At 35.6% G+C, this 24,272-nt stretch overlaps 1 protein-coding gene across 3 annotated transcripts in view; it reads right to left on the bottom strand.

Annotated features, from left to right (window-relative positions):
* RALA (RAS like proto-oncogene A) overlaps positions 1 to 24,272 on the bottom strand; it is a 108,295-nt gene that overhangs the window by 7,548 nt on the left and 76,475 nt on the right. For all 3 annotated transcript variants that reach the window (XM_077119479.1, XM_077119480.1, XM_077119483.1), the window contains 3 exons: positions 21,058 to 21,209; positions 18,847 to 19,055; positions 13,211 to 13,385 (listed from right to left, as the gene is read on the bottom strand). In XM_077119479.1, coding sequence (XP_076975594.1) covers positions 13,211 to 13,385; positions 18,847 to 19,055; positions 21,058 to 21,171 — 498 coding nt within the window. In that variant the 5' untranslated portion in view covers positions 21,172 to 21,209. The remainder of the gene's footprint in view (positions 1 to 13,210; positions 13,386 to 18,846; positions 19,056 to 21,057; positions 21,210 to 24,272) is intronic.

The following is a 24,272-nucleotide window of genomic DNA, read 5'->3' on the forward strand; positions in this document are numbered from 1 at the left end:
GTGTGAGTGAGTTTCTACAATAATCTTAAAATGAATCCATATTAGAAACCATAAAAGTAATTAAAAATATTTTTATTGATCATAAAGGTAATTTTAACTAACGAAAGCAGAGGGAAACTTTTAGAACCTGCATTAGTTAATTTAATGATGGAATGCTAATGGAAGCTGTGCTTCAACTGCCAAATGGAAGCAAATGGTTAATGAGGTTGTTCTAGTTTGCTAGCTGCTGGAATGCAACACACCAGAGACGGATTGGCTTTTAATAAAAGGGGATTTATTTTGTTGGTTCTTCAGAGGAAAGGCAGCTAACTTTCCACTGAGGTTCTTTCTTACGTGGAAGGCACAGGATGGTCTCTGCTGGTCTTCTCTCCAGGCCCCTGGGTTCCAACAACTTTCCCCGGGGTGACTTCTTTCTGTATCTCCAAAGGCCTGGGCTGAGCTGCAAGTGCTGAGATGAGGAATGCCGAGCTGCTTAGCAGTGCTACGTTGCAATCTCTCATTTAAGCACCAGCCAATTAAGTCAAACATCACTCATTGCAGCAGACACGCCTCCTAGCTGACTGCAGATGTAATTGGCAACAGATGAGGTTCACGTACCGCTGGCTTATGTCCGCAGCAACAAGACTAGGTATGCTCACCTGGCCAAGTTGACAACTGAATCTAACTAACACAGAGGTCTTATATTACTGTTGACTTTTCTGTTTTCTGTCTTGTTTGTGCTTTGTTTCTAGGGTTTGTTTTGTTTTGTTGTAAAATTACAATCCCCAAAGCCCAGGGCTTCTTCTGAGTTCTGTTAATACACTTTCAAATTAATTCTCTTTCTGCTTCTCTGCCTCCATCTCTCTTTTCCCATTTTAGGGCAAGCTGGTATATATAAAACTTAGCTCTTCTAATTTCAGACTGTAGATTGAAATGCCTCTTCTTCCCATATAAAATAAAATAAAACAAATTGGACAAAACAAAGAAAAACACAAAACTAAAGTTATTAGAAATAAGCAACATCTCTCTAAACCACATGGACCATCAGCCTAAATCTAAACCTTTCCCTTCAGCAGTTTCTTTATTTATCAGGCAACCTTTAATTCATATCATAGACAATCTTAAATTTTTCTTAATGGATTAAGTATCTACTATAAAAGCCAACACAAAAAGAAAGTATAAAATTATAGGGACATTTTTTGCTCTGAGATTTTTCAAGCAATAAGCAGGCCGCAAAGTCCAGATGTCACAAAGAAAGCACTGACAATTCTGACAACATAGTCTTTAATATTTTTCCACGGCAAAAGACAAAATAAGCACAGTTAATTTTGGTACAGACAAGGAGACAACATTCACAAAAGACTTAAATGGACAAAGAGCTAGGGGCATATGATTAAAAAAGATAAAAAGCCTATTAGATGAAAGTGCAGATGAAAGTAATTTCACAGAAGTCACAGAAGATATACAAATGGCCAATGAATCAAAGACAAGATACTCAGCCCCATAACTAATCATGGGAACACAAACTAAAAGAATGATTAACCCATCTGATAAGCAATTTTTAAAGACCAATTTAACCAGTGCTGGCAAGGCTGTGGGGAAGGTGTTTCTTTAAGCACTGCAGGGGAATTAAATATCATTGTTAAAATTTTAAATGTGCTCCTTTGTTTTACTCCTGCATGGGTGCACAGACAGCACGTTCCCTGCAGTATTGTTTATAATTTTAAAAAAACCCTGAAAACAACCTATAGGTCATTAATAGGAAAATACTAGAATTATGGAAAAGCCTATCTCTGGAATACTCTGTAGATTTTAAAAGAATGTTCCAGGTTGTGCAACGGTGGCATGATGGCAGAATTCTCTCCTGCCATGCTGGCGAGCCAGGACAAGGAGAGAGTTCTGAAAGCTGCCACAAGAGAAAAGCAACATATTATGTTCAAGGGAGTCCCAATTAAGATTAAGTGCCGATCTCATCAGAAACCTGGAGATACGAAGGCAGTGGGATGGAATATATAAATGCTGAATGAAAACAACTGCCAACGAGAATTTTACATTCCACAAGAATGACTTTCAAAAATGGGGGAAAGACATTCCCAGATAAACGAAAGCTGTGGGAGTTCATCCACTAGACATTACTCTACAAGCGATGCTAAAGGGAATTCTTCAAAGAAAGGGCAATAGACATGCCTCTTGATCAAAGAGGCATAAAGAATAAAAGATCAACAGTACAGGTAACCACAGGGGTAATTATAAACACTAGTACTATTATATTTTTTGTATGTAACTCCACCTTTTATTCTTACAGATGCCAAAATGCAAAACTGATAAATCTATGGTTTAGACATATAATGTATAAAGATATAATCTATAACAAGTACAACAAAAAAAGTGGGGGGAAAGAGAGGTCTAGAAACCATATTTGCATATGCTATTAAGTTGCTATCAAAGCAAATGTGACTGTTAGAGATTTAGGATATTAAATTAAAGCCCTGCAGTAACTACAAAAAAAAATCTGAAAAATATATTCAGAAGAAAATGTGAAAGAACTCAAATTAGTGTACTACAAAAACTCAATTAAACATGAAAATAGGCATTAATGAAAAACTGTGGGTCAAAATACATAAAGACTTATAAAGAAATAATAGCAAAGTGGCAGAAGTCCTGCGTTATAAGCAACTACTTTAAATGAAAATGGATTAATTCTTCAGTCAAAAGGCAGAGATGGGCAGAACAGATGAAAATACATGACCCAACTATATTCTGTTTAGCAGAGTTGCCTTAAATTAAAAACACAAGCAGGTTGAAAGTGAAGGGATGGAAAAAAGAATTCCATGCAAACAGTGGCCAAAAGAGAGGTGGGGCAGCTATACTAATATCAGATAAAAAATCTTTAATCAAAACTGTTATGAAAGACAAAGAAGGACACTATACACTGATTAAAGAAGTCAATTCAACAATAAGATATAATAATTATAAATACATATGCACCTAACAGTAGAGTTCCAATATATATGAAGCAAATATTGATAGATTTAGAGAGAGAAATAGACAGTTTTACTTTAATAATAAGATTCTTCAATAAACCACTTTTAGTAATGGATAGAATATCTAAACAAAAGATCAATTTTGAACAATACTATAAATCAATTAGACCTAAGAGACATATACAGAACACTTTACCCAACAGCAGTAGAACACACATTCTTCTCTAATGGACACAGACAGGAAGAGCATATGTGAGGTCACAAAACAAGTCTCAATGAATTAAAAAATACTGAAATCATACAATGTATTTTCTCTGACCACAATGGAATGAAGCTAGAAATCAATCGTAGAAAAAAAAAATCACAAATAAGTAGAAAACAAATAACACAACCACTGGATCAAAGAAAAAAAAATCACAAGGGGAACTGGGAAGTAACCTGAGGTGAATGAAAAGATGCAACATACTCTGTGATGCAGCAAATAAAGCAGCTCTGAATGCTTTTATTAAAACATAAGGAAGATCTCACATCAGAGACCTAACCTCACAACTGAAGGAGTTGGAAAAGGAAGAGCAAACTAAAGCCACAATGAACAGAAGAAGGATTAACAGAAGGATTAATCTAACAGGGATTAGAGTAGAGATAAATGAAAGAGAGAATAAACAAACAGACTCAACAAAACCAAAAGCTGATTCTTTGAAAAGGTCAATAAAATCAACAAACCTTTAACTAAACTGACAAAGAAAAAAACACAGAAAGCACAAATAACTAAAATTAGAAATGAAAGGGGGTCATTACAACCAACCCCTCAGATAAAAAGGATTATAAAAGGATACTATGAAAAACTGTACACCCACAAATTAGATAATCTAGATGAAATGGACAAATTCTTAGAAAACACAAAACCTATCTACACTGAGGCAAGAAGAAAAAGATATCTTTCTTCAGCTGCTGCTAAGATAATCAGTTCTTCCAATGAGGCAAAGGCCAGGTGATGGTGTCCTCACTTGATCTGGTGACTAGCTCCACATGCTTCAGCTGTCTGCCTAGCACTCACCTGCCATGGCCTCCTTCTCTGATTCACCCACATCTACTTGGCCCTTATCCTTCATAATGATGAGGTCACCATCACAGAGGATATGTACGATGGGCTCACTGAAGCAGATGATGTCAATGTTGATCTTTCTGACCTGGGTGTTTGCGAAGATTCTGGCTAATGTCAGTATCTTGGAAGCCTCATTTGAAATGTAAGGGCTGATGGATCTGCCCCAGGATAAGATGCTGCACCAGTGGGAGATCCTCTCCCCTCCACCACTGCTGCGTCAGCTGAGGAAAAGAGAGTGGAAGCAGAGACTGAGGAGTCTGATGATGACATGGGCTTTGGTCTTTTGAACTACACCCTTTTTCTAATATGTTCAATAAAAAGCTGAACTCCTAAAAAAAAAAAAAAGAAGAAACAGAAGTCCTCAACAGACCAATAACAAGTAAAGAGATTGAATCAGTAATCAGAAACCTCCCAGGAATGAAAAGCCCAGGACTAGGTGACTACACTGGTGAATTTTATCACATATTCCAAGACAACTTAATGTCAATACTACTCAAGGTCTCCAAAAAAATTGAAGTGGAGGGAATACATTATAACTCATTCCATAAGGTCAACTACCTGAGTCAGAAAAAGAGACTACAAGAAAAGATAATTACAGATCAATATATCCTGTATTAATATAGATGCAAAAACCTTTAACAAAATCTTTAACAAAAACTGAATACAACAGCTCATTAAAAGAAGTATAAGCCACAATAAAGAAGGGCTTTCCCAGGTATGCAGGCATGGGTCAACATAAGAAAATAAATTAATGTATTACAGCAAATCATTAGAACAAAGGGCAAAAAACATGTGATGATGTCAAATTGATGCAGAGAGGCATGTGACAAAATCCAGCAACATTTATCAATAAAAATACATAAAAAACTAGGAATAGAAGGAAACTTCCTAAAATGATAAGTGGCATATAAGAAAAACCTACAGCTAAAATCATTCTCAGTGGTGAAATACTGAGAGCTTTCCTCCTAAGATCAGGAATAAGACAAAGATGCCCACTGTCACCACCATTATTTGACATTATATTGGACACTCTAGCCAGAGCAGTTAGGTTAGAAAAAGAAATAAAAGGAGTCCAAACTATTAAGGAAGAAGTAAAACTTTTTCCTATTTGAGGATGACATGATCCTATATAGACAGAATCCTGAAAAATCCACAACAAAGCTACTAAAGATAAAAAATGAATTCAGCAAAGTGGTGGGGTAATAGATCAAAACGCAAAAATCAGTAGTGTTTCTATACACTTAGTGATGAACAATCTGAAGAGGAAATAAAGAAAAGAATTTCATTTATAATAGCTAAAAGAATCAAATATCTAGGAATAAATTCAACTAAGATGTAAAGATGGAAAACTACATATTGCTGAAAGAAATTAAAGAAGACCTAAATAAATGGAAGGACATTTTTTGCTCATGGTTGGGAAGACTAAATATTCTTATGTGAATTCTACCCAAAGTGATGTACAAATTCCATGCAATCCCTATCAAAATTTCAACAGCTTTATTTGGAGAATTGGAAAAGACAATGATCAAATTTGTATGAAGGGTAAGGGGCCACAATAGCCACAATTACCTTAAAAGAGAAGAACAAAGTTGGATGACTCATATACGCAATTTAAAAACTTTCCACAAAGCTACAGTAATCAAAACAGCATGGTATTGATGTAAGGACAGATATAGACCAATGGAAAAATTTCCTCAATATGGATCAACGACCTAGATATAAGAACCAAAACTGTAAAATTCATAGAACAAAATGTAGGGAAATATCATCAGGACCTTAGGTAATTATTAGGTAATAGTTTTCTAGACTTTATACCAAAAGAAAATAAATAATAGATAAATTGGGTTTCATCAAAATTAAAAACTTTTAAAAAAAAGTACATCAAAGACTTCAGAAACAGACCCTCAGATCTATGGTCAAGTGATTTTTTTTTGTTTTTTTTTGATGACTGGAAAGATTTAATACCATGGAGATATTAATTCTTAACCAATTGATTTATAGACTCAACTCAATTACAACAAAATTCTCAACACATTTTTAAAAAGACCTTGGCAAGATGATTCTAAAATGTTTTTGTTAGGCCAAATGTCCAAGAATATGAAGATATTTCTGAAAAGCAGAATAAGATGGGGTATCTGACCAATAAGAATTTAATAAACTTTTTATAAAGTTATAGTAATAGCACAACATTAACAACATAGGGATAGACAAAGGACCAATGGAATAGAACAGAGTCTCCTAAATAGACTCAAGAACATATGGAAATTTTTTAATTGACTTTTTCTTTTTTGTGAAAACATATATACAAAAAAGGAATACATTTCAAAGTACATCACAACAATTAGTTGTAGAACAGATTTCAGGGTTACAATTCTACAATTTTAGGTTTTTACTTCTAGTTGCTCTAACGTACTGGAGACTAAAAGAAATATCAATGTAATGATTCAGCAATCATACTCATTTGTTAAACTTGCCTTCTCTGCATAACTTCATCATCACCTTTGATCTTTCTTCCACTCTTTAGGGGTATTTGAGCTATGCCCATTCTAACTTTTTCATGTTGGAAAGGGCTGTTGATAATATGGGATAAGGGGATGGAACTAGTTGATGCTCTGGAAAGACTGGCCCCTCTGCATTTTAGAACTTATCTGGTCCAGGGACCCAGCTGGAGGTTGCAGGCCTCTGGAAAGTTACCCCAGTGCATGGAACCTCTGTAGATCCTTATATTCTTTAAGATTGGCAGGAATGGTTTTGGTTGGGTTTTGGCAAGATATGATAGATAGCAATGTCTAACTGAAGTTTGTATAAGAGTGACCTCCAGAGTAGCCTCTCGACTCATCTGAATTCTCTTAGCACTGATACCTTATCAATTATACTTCTTTTCCCCCTTTTGGTCAGGATGGCATTGTCAATCCCATATTGCCAGGGCCAGGCTCATGTAGTGAGGAGGGCAATGATTTCACTTGCAGAGTTGGGCTTAGAGAGAGAAAGGACACATCTGAGTAACAAAAAGGGCCCTTTGGAGGTAACTCTTAGGCATATCTCAGTCAGTACATCCTTCAGTCACCTCCATTCATTGGGCATCATGTATAATGTCCAAAGTCAAAAGTCCACCAACACTCCAATCTATTGATTTTTTTTTCAATCAACTGGTTTTTGATAAGGCTTTCAAGGCCACTCAACTGGGATAAAAGTCTCGTCAGTAAATGGTGCTGGGAGTACTGGATATCAATTACCAAAGGAATGAAACAGGACCCCTACCTTACTCCCTATACAAAAACTATCTCAAAATGGATCAAATATCTAAATATGAGACAGTATCATTAACTCCTAGAAGAAAATGTAGAGAAACATCTTCAAGATCTAGTGATAGGTGGTAGTTTCCTAGACCTTACACCCAAAGCACAAGCAATAAAAAAAAAAAAAAAAGATAATTGGGACCTCCTCAAAACTGAATACTTCTATACTTCAAAGGATTCTGTCAAAAGGGTAAAAAGGCAGCTGACTCAATGGGAGAAAATATTTGGAAACCACATATCTGATAAGGGTTTGATATCCAGAATATATAAAGAAATTCTACAATTCAACAATAAAAAAACAAACAACACAATTAAAAAATGGGCACATGACATGAAAATAGACATTTTTCCAAAGAGGTAATACAAATGGCTAAAAAGCATGTGAAAAGATGCTCACTTTCACTAGTTATCAAACCCACAATGAGAATCATTTCACACCTATTAGAATGACTACTATTAAACAAACAGGAAACTACAAGTGTTGGAAAGGATGTGGAGAAACAGGAACATTTAGCCACTGCTGGTGGGAATGTAAAATGGTACAGCCGCTGTGGAAGATGGTTTGGTGGTTCCTCAGAAAGCTAAGTATAGAGTTGTCCTATGATCCAGCAATCCTGCTACTCAGTATATACCCAGAAAAACTGAAAGCAGCGTACTGACATTTGTACACTGATGCTCATGGTGGCCTTATTCACAATAGCCAAAAGATGGAAACAACCCAAGAGTCCATTAACTGATGAATGGATAAACAAAATGTGGTATATACATAAAATGGATTATTTTAACAGTAAGAAAGAATGAAGTTCTAAAGCATGCAACATGGATGAACCTCAAGGTCATTATGTTGAGGAAAGTAAGTCATCTAGACACAAAGGACAAATACTGTATGATCTCACTAATATGAACTAATATATAATATGTAAACTCACAGCCATAACACTCAGAATATATGTTACCAGTAGACACAATGAGACTAGAGAATGGGGAGTGGTTGCTTAAGATAAACGGAATTTTTAACTAGGTTAAATTTAAATAAGTGGAAGTGGATAGAGGTGATGGTAGCACATTACTGTGAGTATAATTACAGTCTGAATGGTGTATGAATGTGGTTGATAGGGAAGTTTACAGTCATATATGACACCATAAGAAAAGCCAGAGGTTAAAAAAACTTGGGACTCTATAACTTAGCAAATCTTATGGTAGATGAAGACTGTGGTTAATAAAATATAAAAAATGTCTTCCATGAACTAGAACAAATGTACAAAATTATTACATGGAGTTAATAATAGAGTAGCATATGGGAAAAACCATATATAAGGCAAACTATAGACTACAGTTAACAGTAATATCTTAATGTTCTTTCATCAACAGTAACAATGTACCGTACAAATGCTAGGGATCCATCATGGGGGAGGAGATTAGGAGTACAGGACGTTTTGGGTTTTCTATTTTTTTCTTGGAGTAATAAGAGTGTTCTAAAATTGATTGTGGCAATGAATGCACAACTATGTGATGAGACTGTGAGCCAATGATTACATACTTTGGATGGATTGTATGGTATGCGAATACATCTCAATAGAATTGCATAAAAAAGAAAAAAAAGGTATCAAAGAACTTTACCATGAAAATAAGAAAGCAAAATATTTGAAAACCACAAATCTGGTAAGAACATATAACGAAATCCTACTATTGAAAAACAAAAAGACAAAAAACCCGATTAAAAAATGGTAAAAAATTTGGATAGGCATTTCTCCAAAGAAGATATACAAATGACTAATAAGCACATGAAAAGTTGCCATAACATCATTAGCCATTAGGGAATGTAATCAAAACCACAGTGACATACCATTTCACATCCACTGGAAGGCTACTATTAAAAAAAAAACAAAACCAGAAAATAACAAGTGTTGGAGAGGATGCAGAGAAACAGGAACGCTCACATATTATTCGTGGAAATGTAAAATGGTATAGCTGCTGTGGAATAGTTTGGTGGATCCACAGAAAGTTAACTATAGAATTACCATATAACCCAGCAATCCCACTTCTAGGTATACACCTCAAAGTGTAGAAAATAGGGACTCAAACAGATATTTTGCATACCAATGTTCATAAGGGCATTATTCCTAATTTCCAAAATACAGAAGCAACCCAAGTATCTCTCAACACATGATGGATAAATGAAATGTCATATATACACACAATGGACTATTTATTATTCAGCTGTAAAAAAAGAACGAAGTTCTCTCTAAGCCTAACTCTTTAAGTGAAATCACTGTGTACTCCCTAACATGTGAAATGACATCCAGGGAGGGAAGGCTCCCTGGTGGTGTGGGAGATGACTCTGGTACCGTGGGATCAACAATGCCATCCTGACCAAAAGGGGAAAAAGAAGTGTAACAAATAAGTATCAGTGGCTGGGAGAGTTCAACAAGAGTCAAGAGGCTACTTTGGAGGTCACTCTTATGTAAGCTTCAAGACATTGCTACCTATTATAACTTGCTAACCCCAACCAAAAATATTCCTCCCAACCCTACAGAACACCTAGGGCTTTATATGAGATTCTACAAAGGTTCCATGCACCAGGATTCCAGAAATCTACAACCTCCAGATGAGTTCCTAGGCCAGATAAGTCCTGAAGTGCAGAGGGGCCAGCCTCTCTAGAATATCAATTAGTTACATCTCCCTATCCCATATTATCAACAGTCCCTTCCAACATGAAAAAGTTAGAATGGGCATAGCCCAAATACTTGTAAAGAGTGGGAGAAAGAGCAAAGGAGGTGATGGAATTATACAGAGAAGGTCAGGTTTAACGAATGAATATGGTTGCTGAATTATTATATTGATACTTCTTTTAGTCTCCAGTGTCTTGGAGCAGCTAGTAGTTACTATCATAACTTGCCAAAACCCAACCAAAATCATTCCTGCCAATCCTAAAGAATACCTAGGTCAGTCTATAAGATTCTACGAAGGTTCTATACCCTAGGGTAACTTTCCAAAAACTCATAACTTCCAGATGGGTCCCTGGACCAGATAAGTCCTGTAATGCAGAGGGGCCAACCTTTCCAGAACAACTAGTTCTATCCTCCATCCCAACATGAAAAAGTTAGAATGGGCATAGCCCAAATATCCCTAAAAAGTGAGAGAAAGATCAAAGGTGATGTGGAGTTATACAGAGAAGATAGGGTTTAACAAATGTGTATGAGTACTAAATCAGTATATTGATATTTCTTTTAGTCTCCAGTATGTTAGAACTAAACACAAAACCCTAAACTAAACCCAGAACTAGAACTAAAACCCTAAAATTGTGGAATTGTAATCCAAACCTAATTCTGAAATCTGTTCTACAATTAACTGTTGAGATGTGCTTTGAAATTTACTGTTTTTTTTTGTATATATGTTATTTTTCACAAAAAAGAAAAAAGAGAGAAGGAAGAGTATAATAGAGAAAATAGGATTTAATAAATGAAATGACTGCTGAATCAATATTTTGATATTTCTTTTGGTCTCCAGTGTCTTGGAGCAGGTAGAAGAAAAAATGAAAAATCGTGGAAATATAACCCATACCAAACTTTAAAATATATTGTGTAACTAACTACTTGTTAAAATGTAGCTGGAAATTTATTGCTTTTTTGTTTACATGTTATTTTTCACAATAAAAAAATGTTAAAGAAAAAAGAATGAAGTTCTGATAAATGCACCAATATGGATGAACCTTGAAGACATCATCTTGTAGAAAATAAGCTGGCCATAAAAGGACAAATATTGTATAATCTCACTGATTATGAAATAATTACAATATGTAAATTCATACAGACAGAAATGAGAAAAAGGGTTACTAGGGGCTGGGGTAGTGGCAAGGTAGGGAATGAGGAGATAATGCTTAATTGGTACGAAATTTCTGTTTGGGGTGATGGGAAAGTTTTGGTACTTATGGCGGTAATAGTAGTAATACAACATTGTCGATGTAATTGACACCACTTAATAGTATATTTGAATGTGGTTGAAAGGGGAAATTTTGCTTTGTATATATGTTACTAGAATAAAAAGTTTTAAAAATCATAGATGTGTACAACATGTACAGGAACTCTAATGTAAACATGATTTATCATTTGTAATTGAATCATAATTATATTATCTCACCAACTGTAACAAAGTTACTATAGTAATGAAAAAAGTTAATAGGGAGAACTGTTGGTGTGTGTGGAGGTATATGGGAACTCTGTACTTTCTGCATGATTTTCCTGTAGAGCTATAACTTCCCCAATTTAATAAAAATAAATAAATATAGGGGAGCATGAGAAGATTATATCTCATTCATACAGTTAAGGAGCAAATGTTTAGTGCTTGCTATAAGTGCCTGGCTTTTATTAAGTGTTAATAAATATTAGTTCTTCTTACTATTAGACTATTTCCTCAGCAAAAAATCAATTATAGTCTAATTCTGGAAGTTGAATAGTTGTAGCAAGTTACTTATATTTAGCTACTGAGGTCCTCTATTTCTCTGGTAGCCACCCTTCTGGATGTAGCAGTAAATGAAACTGAAGTTTTCAGTATGAACTTGTGCCTCAGCTTATAAACAGCCTCATTTAATATAGTACTTGTTTAGGAGAGGCGACCTTGATTGTAGATTGTACCTTTCAAAAATGGCCACAGCAATACTTTTGGTCCCACATGCTTTTCCAGAATCTTGTTCCTTTGCATCAAGAGGTGGAGTCTGTTTCCTCTGCCTCTGAACCTGGGTGGACTTTCAGAGCTGGAAATAGGGCTGCATAACTTCTGAGGTGAGGTCATAAAAGGTGATATGCTTTCTGCCTGGTTCTTATTCTCTTGGGATGCTTGCTCTTGGAACTCTGCCACTTCATTGTGCAGAAGTCCAAACTAGCACACATGGAAAGTACCATATGGAGAAGCCCACGTGGAGAGGAATTGAGGCATCCCTGGACAATGGCCAGTATCAACTGCTAGACATGTGTGAACAAGCCTTTAGAATCTAAACTTGGTAATTCAAGTGCTCAGATTTCAAGTCTTCCAGCTGAGGCACCAGCCATTATGGAGCAAAGACAAGTCATCTCTACTTTGTCCTGTCCCAAATTCTTGACCCAGAGAATCCAGAGCATAATAAATTATTGTTTTAGCCACTAAGTTTTCCAGGTGGCACCCTTTCTCAATACTGAAGACAGTTTCCTGGAGCAAGATGAAATGCACTTGGGGAGGTTTTCAGAGGTTAGGATGCTTTGTACCTAGTCTCTGCCAGGAGGTGCCAATGTCAACAAAGGGGAGAGAGTGTGGAAGAAATGTTACAGAAATGGAGGGCAATGTTTACACTTCCATTGGGGAGAAAACAAAGGTTGAGAGTGGGGAGTGTAGTACTAGTACCCGAAATTTAAAAATCCTCTTATCTGGTGGTTCCTTCATCTTGGGAGGCACCTTCACTTTTGAGAACTAAACGGCACTGGACATGGTGCAGGCTGGAGGTGAGGAAGCTTAAATGCTGGCATCTTGGGATTTATATAATTCCTTCTAAATTATTCAGACCAGCCCATCAGGATAAGAAAAAAGGGCAGGATTAAGGTTAGGAATCTTGTCAGTGCTAAAAAAAAAAAAAAAGTACATTGCTGCAGAGTCTCATGTTTTAATGTCTCTTGGGAACGTATGCATGAGAGAAATTAAGAAATTCCTAATATGCTATACTTGAACATTCAGGGCTAATAAAAATCAACACATAGTAAAAAGAAAATTCTCCATCTGAAAGTCTCATAGCATCTCTATACAAAATGGAATCAGGTTAAAGTAAATCAACTTATTTTTAACACACTGCAGTAATAGGGAGAGTCACATTTTACCTTGTCAACATTAGCTCGCGTTTTAGCAGATGTTTCCACATAGTTAACATTCCACTGATCAGCTCTGTTTTTTGCCTCTTCTACAGAAACCTGCCTTTTATCTTCTAAATCTGATTTGTTACCAACCAGCAGAAATGGAACATTTTCATCTTCTTTTACTCTTAAAATCTGCTCCCTTAGTAATAAAAAATCAGAAAGAAATATTAACATGTTAAACAACAAACAGCTATCTGCAATTAGCATTTATTCCTATACACTAACATTAAGCTCCTTTATTATATAGTAGAAAATAATCAGTACTTTTTCCTTATTCCACTATCAATCATTTCAGTTACATATTCACTTCACTAATGAAGGAAAAATACATCAAAGAAGAGAGTATAAGCATGGCAATAGACATGCAAAATGAAAGAGTCAAATGCAACTTCCCTGTTTTTTTTAAAATAGACTTCTTATTCTGGAACAGTTTTAGATGTACAGAAAAGTTGTGATGATAATACAGTGTTCTCGTATCTACCATGCCTAATTTCCCTATTGTTAACACCTTATATTAATTTGGTATATTTTATCACAATTAATGAACGAATGTTGATACATTATCATTAATTAAAGCCCATACTTATTTCAGATATCCTCAGTTTTTATCAGATGTCCTCTTTCTGTTCTAGGATCCCATTTAGGATACTTCATTACATTTAGATGTCATGTCTCCTTAAGCTGCTTTGGCTGTGACAGTTTCTCAGATTTGCATTTTTTTTTTCTTTGGGTGTATGGGAGGGAATTGCCTTGTTTTTTATGACTGCGACAGTGTTGAGGAGTTCCACAAGTAATTTGTGGAACGTTCCCCAATTGGGATCTGTCTGATGTTTTTCTCATGATTAAAGTGGGGTTATGAGTTTTTGGGAGGAATACCACAAAGGGAGAGTGCCATTCTCAACACATCATATCTAGGGACCCATTAAATGTTGTGAAAGCACCACACATGCCAGAAATACCTGGGATTCAGTTCCTGAGTACAGATTTTGCCTTGAGAGAAGACAAGTTATTCACAATAAAAATGCCAACAGCTTTAAAGGTTTGCATCATGGTTTTGCCCTTCTTAGCATGAGCAAAAGTACTTTGCCTTAGTTTCCTCATCTATAAAATGGAGATAGTAATACCTCTGTAACTGGGCTGTCATGCGATTAAATGTAAAGTGCTTAGAACTGTGCCTGGCACATAATAAATATTCAATAAATGTTAGCTGTTCTTATGAGAGCAGAAGAAATCTGTAAGACTATCTTCACATACCTCTCCTTTGAAATTGAGATTGTAAAACTATTGGAATGTAAGTACTTCGGACTAAGAGAAAATGAGAAAATTAAAGGGATTATTAGAACAACAGATCTATGAAGGTCATGCGATTTTACAGAGGATCTTACAGTGATGCCCGAGAAGCTGCATAAATTGTTCAGCATGAATTATTTGCAGACACAGCTTATTTTGTGCTTCTTAAACAATGTTTCCTGAACACTACCCCATCTTCAGTATCACCTCTGCTGCTAACATTTCAGTGAGTGCTGTCAGTGTGACAGGTATGCTTTTAAATGCTTCACATACATTATCTCAGTTAATCCTTACCCCAAACCTACAAAGTTAGTACTGTTATTATTCTCATCCTACAATAAGGAAGCTGAGAACAATTATATAACTTGCTCATTCACTGTTCAGTTGAAGAACTAAGATTTGAACCTGAGCAATCTAATTTCAGACACACACTCAATTTCTACATTGGACACGAGGGACCACCTATAATGGGATAACTAAGGGAACAAACCCTGTTCAAGAAGGTACAGTTCCTAAAAGTTCATCATGAGAGACCCCTACCTCTGATGTAGACTGGACATCACAGTGTCCCTTGGGCCTCATGTGAGGTTCTCCAAGTTATACAACAAGCTTCCTACATGGCAAAGTCACACACTGTAGAGGGAGAGTTCTTTATTATACATGATCATCAGGTTAAACTCATGGGAGAATAGTAGGTACCAAGAAAAAGGTGAAAGGAAAGTACTGATCATATAAAGACAGTTTTGTCTTCTAAAAAAATGTTTTAAATTAATTGTATCAGTTGGGGATTAGAATACTAACAAAGTAAATAATACAATTCAATGTCATAGACTATTTGAATTGCATGATTTTAAAACAGTGTTCTATATAAAAATGTTTACTCCATTGAAAAAATAAATAGTAGGGAAAAAGGTTGTATTTTAGATAGGAAAATTACCATATTCCATTTTAAAAACATGAACTGTGGTGGCCACATGGTTTTATAAAAGAATCATCATTAATTTAAAGAGAGCCAGTACAACATAGTTTTAATAAAACTAAGAATATGGAGCTTGGCCTCCTTGATTTTAACCCTTCTCTACCACTCACTAGCTGCATGACCCGGGTCACTTAATCTCCCTGTGCTTCAGTTTCTTTATCTATAAATTTGGATACAACTTAAAAAAAAAATCAAATCTTAGAAGACACTAATAAGAATTATTTTATGTACCACTACAAAAATGTTGCTGTCAGTTGTAACTGTAACATGCCATACAATAAAACACGGGCCTGATCTGAAGAGATGTTAAATGCAAAATATCTTCAACTTTGAATCTGTGAAATACAATAATAGTATCTACATCATAGGGTTATGTGAATTTATAAATTAATACTTAGAATAGTGTCTAGCACATAGTAAGTGCTGTATGAGTATCATTAGGTGGTACTATACTACTACTTCTACTACTCCTACAACTACTACTTCCTTTTTTTTTTTTTTTTTTACATGGGCAGGCACAGGGAATCGAACCCGGGTCCTCTGGCATGGCAGGCAAGCCCATTCTTGCCTGCTGAGCCACCGTGGCCCACTCAACTACTACTTCTTTATTCACCTGACTAAAAATTCCAACAGATCCAATGCAGGAAGGTCTACAGACCTGAATCTTAAAGTAAGTTACTATCAGTTCTTCTAGCATGGAAATGTAAAATACCTTTGATACTTGACATTCATACGAATAAAACATGAGCCATGCATAAAGTCACATCTGTCCTTTACTGATTTATCTTATTTTAAACATTCTTATAGAAAACAAAAATGTTAAAAGAGCACTATATCTGAGTAACACATGATTAGCTGTAGAGCACTAAATAAGGCTGGGATGCTTCCTATCACTCGTGAGTCCTTGCAAAAAGCACCTCATACTTCCCAGTTTTGTTATTAAATTTATGATGTCTTTGTGAAAACAATTTTGGCCAACCACAATCCTTTTCCAACAAATTTACGAACTTTCTTAACCATTTTCCTTTGTGATCAATAGCCTGAACCAAGAGTTACTGATGTCACTGATAACTGATTTACCACTCAGTCTCACTAACCACCAGACATATAAGACTGACTCAGGTGCTTGTGACTCTAGAGCACTGCTGGTCACAAGTATATATAGTCATTCATGTACTTCTTAATAAATACCAACTAAGCTTCTCTGAGGCACTGTGGGAAGACCAATACTGAAATTACAGTGTGAACAATGCTATAAGAAAAAACAGCCATGGAAAATCTGGACTACAGGGTTCAGAGATGAGAAGATAATACGCTTCAGAGTAAAATAAGTAGATTTTATTAGTTACTTTCCTGGGTGTCAGAAAAAGGTAATGCTATTCCTAAAACTTTCCCACATACTTTGGTTAATAAGATATTCTCTTTAAATATAAGTTTGGAGTCTACAGAATTTGAGAATAGGAAAATACAGTTATAATCTGGTCCAACTTTTTCATTTTTGACATAAGGGAAGTGAGAACCAAATAGGGCAGTTTTCAAATCAAACCAAACATTTAATACCATATGCTATATGATAGCAACTGTGCCAAATATGGGTATTGGGATACTGAGATGGATATGAAATAAGTCCTGTTCTCAAGAGTTTTACCTTATCAGTGTAGTTGAATGTGGCACTGGTGCTGTAGCAAGGACATGGTTAACACAGATGAGGAAGCAATGGATTCTGTCTTGGTGATGCTCAAGAAGGCAACAAAGAGGTTCTGACATTTATATTACGTTTATACCATGTGGAGTATCTTACTGTAACTCTTCAGACCTCAGAAATATCTTTCTTATTGCTGGTAAGTCACCAGGGCCATTTTTATTTATGGGAAGGATAACACATTGGAGGTATAATGAATCATCTACCTATTTTCTATAACAGCAATAGCCCAAGATTCTCTCTCTTGAGATGCTACTTTAGCTTTTGGTGACTATGGTGACAAAACTTATTCCATTACCTAGAACAGGACCTGCAACATAAATACTTAATACTTAAGTATTAAGCACTTAAATACTTGTTGAATAAATGAACAAAAATTGACATCTATATAACTTTCAACACATTTCCAAGGATTACAAATTAATAGGTTCTGTAAATGCCTCTTTACTTTATCAGATATGAAATTACTTCCTTATAGAAACCAAACTTAATTTTATAAATAAATCTATATTTTAAAAGTTTCTCAATGATATGTTTTTGTAGAGTATTTTCTTAGAATTCTTTACGTTCTTGAGATTTTCAAGAGTACATAAAAAAGAAAGCTTTGTACAAGTCTGGGTTTAGTTTTTTGCTCAAGTATCTGAAATACCTTCTCTTCTCACTTGTGGAAATCCTTCTTATCCTATAGGCCTATTCATTTCATAAAGCTCTCCTAGCTCCTCTCCCCTTCTGGATCATCCATACTGACAAATGCCCAGGTCTCCTTCTTTGTCACTGACTTGCTTTTGGTTTCATGCCTTAAATACTCAACTTGGCTGTGTGAATCTTGAAAACAGAGGATACATTATAAGGTGTCCTCCAAACTCAAACCACATGCTTACACATATATAAAAATATATAAGGAATATTTTTTATTATGCATGTAGTATTGGGAAAATTACTCAAGAACTTTAGCTATACCAAATTCCTCTTAGAGGAAGTCCCCTCCTCTTCACCAAAACCTCCCTCCAAACCAAACAGGCACCAGATTTTAATTATGTCAATATTAAGTAAGATATAAAAATATCACACATTGTACAACAGAAGTCTATATAATATCATTTCTATTTAAAGACTCAGCCTGTGCTGCTAGGGCATCTATGTTGTAATGAGGATGGCAAAGTGTCTGCTGACACTACTCAAGTGCTAAGAAGCCAGTACTAACACAGGAAGCTTTAAAATCTGGGTCAGAGTTCCATTATGGGATCTAAGTATTAACTATTATGTCAGTATTGTACCTGTGGTAGTATGGCAAAGAATGGGATCTAAGTATTAACTAGTAAATCAGTATTGTATGTGAGGTAGTATGGCAAAGAAGAGTACTTAAGATGTGGAAAGAGACTTTGGGGACATGAGGCTGTCAACTCAAGCTTGAATACAACTAGCATTAGGATGGCTGTAACATTAGACAAGGCATATTGAATATCTATAGGTATACAGTGTATAGAGTCATTACTGATATCCAAGAGGGAATAACACAATTAGAACAGAGGGTAAGACTAACAAGTAAAAACCTCTAGTTGTCCACTTGTCTCTGGGGAAGAAACTGCTTTGTAGTTTCTCAGATCAACACCATTGCCTCTGACATACCTGAAGTCAGCTGTGGCTGCAAAGGATTCCATTTCTGTAATAGAGAAAACACAGAGGAAACCCTCCCCACTTCGGAAGTAGTTGTCTCTAATTGCAGCATAGTCCTCCTGCCCAGCAGTATCTAAGATATCAATCTGGACTTCCTCTCCATCCAGTACTACCTTTTTCCGATAGCTGTCTGCTTTGGTAGGCTCATAATCCTCCACAAACTAGAAAAGATGAAACACATGAAAAATTTTTAATTATTATTTTTACTTTTCAAAACTTTTTATTTTGAAATAATTGTAGATTCACACTAAATTGCCAAAATAACACTGTAGCCTTCACCCAGTTTTCCCAAATGTTAAAGAACACATTAATTTTAATTTTAGACAATTTGGTAGTTTCCTCATTTGCAAAAAGAGGGGCTAAACTATTATCTCTTAGCTACTTAGAGCTTGAAAACTGTTTTTCTACCTTAAAACATTATACCTCAAAAACTATTTTGTATATATATTTTATCAAGTTTATAAAAACCCCTCTCTATGTGACTCTAAACATAAATTCTAGTGCCAGAATTGTGGAAGTAAGTTGAAAATAAGTCAATATGTAGTAAAGCATTAAAAGTTCCATGAAATCTTTTCTTTCTCAAAAATGAAACAAGTCAATAAAGTGGTTTATACTACTCTGCAGAAGGTCAAAACTTTAAGATTTCCCCTCAAACTTCTGTTTTCTTAATAGTACAATTAAACAACTTTACATTCCCATCCAACTGATCAATTGCTGCATCACTTCTCATTCTTGTCAACTTGAGACACCTTTTTTGATCAATAAATTATTGTTAGTGTGTGTGTATACATATACACCTTTGTGAACTTTTTTATTAGTTTCTATAAATATTTTCATTATCTGATATATTCTTATTTATTTAATGTCTATATCCCCCTACTAGAATTTAAGTTCTCAGAGCAGGGACCTTGACTATATGCTACTCACCACTGTATCTCCAAAGCCCAGTATAGTGCCTGGTATATGTCAGGCCCTCATCAAATAATTACTAAAAACGGAAAAAGTGTATTTGTAGCTGTAAAAGCTACGCAACATTCTACCATATTTATGTGCTAATATTGTGCTTAAAAATTTATCAAATATTAGGTATGTGAATATTCTCATTTTTGGCTTTTTTACTATCAAGGAGAAGGAAACTGATTTAAGGATTAGTCTGAGAGAAAATCAGCTGTTAAATGAATAGTATGGAAGATGGAAAAGAACAAATAAATTGGCACTATTTCAGTTCTCTTGTTTCCCAAACTTTTTATTATTATCACCCACAAGCAGGACACCTGATGGATTAAGAGTTTTGTGTGCATATGAAAGAAATGCTGATAAACAAGGAATAGGAACAGACATGGGATTTTTTCTGGGGGCCACACTTGAAATCTGGTTACTCATCAGCAATCACTCTTCTTGGGTAAGTTGGGTAACCTCTCTGAAGTTCTGTGTTTTCATCTATAAAATGGGGATAACACCATCTAATACAACAGGATTGTTCTGAGGATTAAGTGAGAAAGAATACTTTGTAACCATAAAATGCTTCTAATAGAAGCATTGAAGGCATATACTTAAATTGGATTACCAACTTTTAAATCATTAAGATGTTAACAGTTCTCTAGTGAAAGAATATATTGCTACATATAGGCTAATTTTGGGATAATAAAGTCTGATGCAAACACATGCACACAAATCTGTAACCTGCATTGTAATTATGGATTTTAAGGACATGGCCTCTCCCTATTTAGTGGTGAGGGTAATGTATGTCAAATACAAAACAAATGACTGACTTTTTCATTAAGGTTATTAAAGGACACCTTATATATGCTAACCTGAAGTCTCAGTGTACCATATTCACCCTGTTCTATTAATTCAAGGTGGAAATCTCTATTAAAATACTAAAATTAAAAAAAGTCAAAGTTAGATTGCTTAAAAAATAGGTACTGTGTTCCAAGTTTTATTTTACTTTTAATTTTTAAAGCATGAAGTTTTTAGAACCTCGCATTCTTGATTTGTAAAATCAAGTTTATATATATATTGACTCTGAATTTAAAGATGGATACAAATGATTAGCAGCTTTCAATAATTCAAGAAATCCATCCAAAATAGCACTAAAACCAAGGTAGAGAAATACTCTCTGAAAACTCAAACTTTGGTATACCTTATAAAATTAGCTCTTACCTCATCATACATGAACTGTAGAGTCAGAGCAGACTTCCCCACACCACCACTGCCCACCATGATGACTTTGTGTAAGGCCAAAGAATTCTGACCCTTCGGCTTATTTGTGGCCATTTTGTGTGCACAGTTTTCACCAACAGATTAAGAAGAATCTAAGAAAGAAAGAATAAGGAGTGTTCAGTGCATTCATGTTCAGAATTCCAGGTTCAGAGAGAGATATGATATTCTTAGGGTTCATGAAACCAGTTTTCATTCTGCAATGATTTTAAAGAGATAGCAAATGAAGTGGACTCACTTAAGGGAAGAACCACTAATCAGAGAACACCCTGGCAATGAAGCAAGCATAGGACTCAAGGGCATTTCTTTTACAATAAAGTTGGTTTTCTGAAATGGGCTGTGTGACCAAGAGTGAAAATTTACCAGTGTAGTCACACACTGACAATAATGGAGTATTAGTTACACTGGACTATAATCACATAGATTATGAAAATAGACTAACATTATTTTATTTTTACATTAACCTATATCGGCAATAATTATACAGGTAGTCCTTCTAATTTCAGTAAGAAACAACTAACCAAAAAAAAGATGCTAATGTCTTTACTATCCTGTGCCTTTAAGGACCTCATAGAAAGGCTTATATACTGCCATTTTATAAAAGAAGCTCCATACTAACAACTTGTTAGTAGAATAATAAGTGGATACTGTATGCCCCAGCTCCCAAGTCATTATTTCCTGAGCATCTGCGTAAGCTGAGGTGGATGGCAGCATTGGGAGATAGTGAGCCCTTTCTTTCCTGGGAATATGCATTTGTTTAATACATATATGTGCTCATTTTTTGTCTAAGGCCAGGTTCCCTCAGAAGCTGTAGGGATGATGTTTGCTAACAGCACCTACAGCACGAGGCCTTAGACAAAAAAGGCACCGAAGTCACAACAAACACCCTGAGTCTGTGTGGAGGCCCATGCAAGGAGAAAACTTGCTACCAGGGGACTGAGGTGGTCGTACCCTTCCTTCTTGGCATCTCTTTGCCTTGTCTGGGTCACAGATACAGCTCTCTTAAGGTGTAGCTCACAGAACCATACCCCATTCTGCCCAATCTCTCTATCTTGTGCCCATAGAGGCCTGGAGGCATCAGATCCACACCTGGTCTCTTCCAGTTCTTCAAATGCTCTCCTCTGCCTTCTGGTCTTTACCCTGCAGTTCCCATAAGGCCTACTCTACTCTTTCTGGGTAACTCTTCTTAGCTTTCAGCAAACTCTCAATTCAAATTGAGTTCTCCTCTGCCCTTAGCTCTCATATAGTATTTTATGCTTTTCCTTCGTAATCACCTCAATTTGAAATTGCTTGGGTGTATACTTGTTGGACAGGGTCTTCTTCCTTAGAATACCAGAAGCAACTTAAGTGCAGGAGCCATATTTATTTGGCTTACCTTTCGCTTAATGTAACTAGCATATTACCTGAAAAAATTAGCTATTCTGCACAAATGTGACAAATGAAAAAAAAAAAAATATTTGCAGTCTGACTTACTGATATGAAGGAACAATTGCTACTAGAGACTCAAGCACAAGCCTGGTCAAGGACAGTCTGTTGTAGGTCTGTGCCTAGCACATTTGCTGGATAGGTACTCAAGAGGTCGGCACTGCTTCAGTCTCTGCACAGACATCACATGTTCATATGTCAATTTGCAACCCCATAATAACATTAATACACTATTATACTTCCTTTGAGAATGCTTTTAATCTATACTTAGCATAACTGAAGTCACACTATATATGTAATTTTTTAATCCTGGTTAGTTATCATTATGTCATAAACATTTAAGCAGAGGTAGCAAAAAATTCACTTATAAACCAAAAAGTTCAATTCAACTCAACAAGGATTGAGCCCCTCTTTCACCTTGCTACTGAGAACATGATGACTCGATTCTGAATGGCTATCATTGCTTAAAAATAACAAAGATTAATAATATATTACTGATAACTTACTAAAAGTTCAAAGGATACCAAGTTGATGGAGCATAATGTTGAATGGTGTTCCTGAGAAAATCAGCAAATGACTTCTTTTCTCTATTATGAACCATACTTGCTGGTAACTGTAATCATTTCACAGTTACTTAACTATATTTTAAGTAGTAAGTACCACATAACCACATATCAATTAATATTTTTAAGAGCTGTGTATGCGTTGTTTTTTTTAAGCAAAACATTTAGCAGGTCTATCAAGTGGGTTAAAACATTTTTCCTTTCAGAACAATTTAAAATATGATCTGTGACTTTGAAATAGGAAAAGCAAAGATTCCCAGAACCATTTTTCCAAAGTGCAAACATTATCTAATAACTATTAGCTGCACATTCCACACTTTCATGAAGCTATGCAAGGAAAAGAAACTGATCAAGAAGGCAGTCATCTTCCCCCATTTCAAATACTTAGAACTTCACCACTTAGCTCCCAATTGCCTGCACAGATGTTTTGAATGGAGAGCAAGCCGAAGTCCCCGCCCTGCCTACCTAGAGCTTAAGACAAACACACTGAATGAATGAATGAAAACAGAAAACATTCCATTAGTGTTAAAATCAATGAAGAAAATAATGGGGCATTGGAATAAAGGGTTGGGGGGGTGTTAGTTCAATAAGATGGTAAAAAACTCCTCTGGAGAAATGAGATACGAGTTGAGATCTGAATGATTTACAGGAACCAGTCACTTCTGTGGAGAATATTCCAAACTGAGAGAATAACAAGGGGTTTGATAAGTTCTAGGGACCAGAAGACCAGAGTGGATGAAGCCTGGAGTATTCTAAACTGAGAGAATTACAAGGTGGGTTGGCATGTTCTCGGGACCAGAAGAAGATTAGAATGGATATGAATGATAGGGGTAGTAACAGGAGATGAGATTGAGAAGTAAGCAGAGGCCAAGTCATAAAGGATCCTGAAGGCTATGGAAATGTTTGGATGTTATTATAATTGCAGCAGGAAGCCTCTAGAAGGTTTTTAAGCAGGATAATGACTTAATTTCACTTATGTTTTTAAAAAGATGATCCTTGCTGGCATGCGGAGAACAGATGGTAGAGGTCAAGCGTTGAAAGCACAGTAGGCTATTGCAGTTGTCTATGCAAGAGAGGGTAAGAGGCTTGGGACACAGCAGCAGCAGAGATGGTAGTAATACTAGTTTCATCACTATAACTAGTTCTGTTATAACTATGAATACCATCTAT

The sequence above is a fragment of the Tamandua tetradactyla genome, chromosome 1 (assembly GCF_023851605.1).
Source record: "Tamandua tetradactyla isolate mTamTet1 chromosome 1, mTamTet1.pri, whole genome shotgun sequence".
In the NCBI taxonomy this organism is placed as follows: Eukaryota; Metazoa; Chordata; class Mammalia; order Pilosa; family Myrmecophagidae; genus Tamandua; species Tamandua tetradactyla.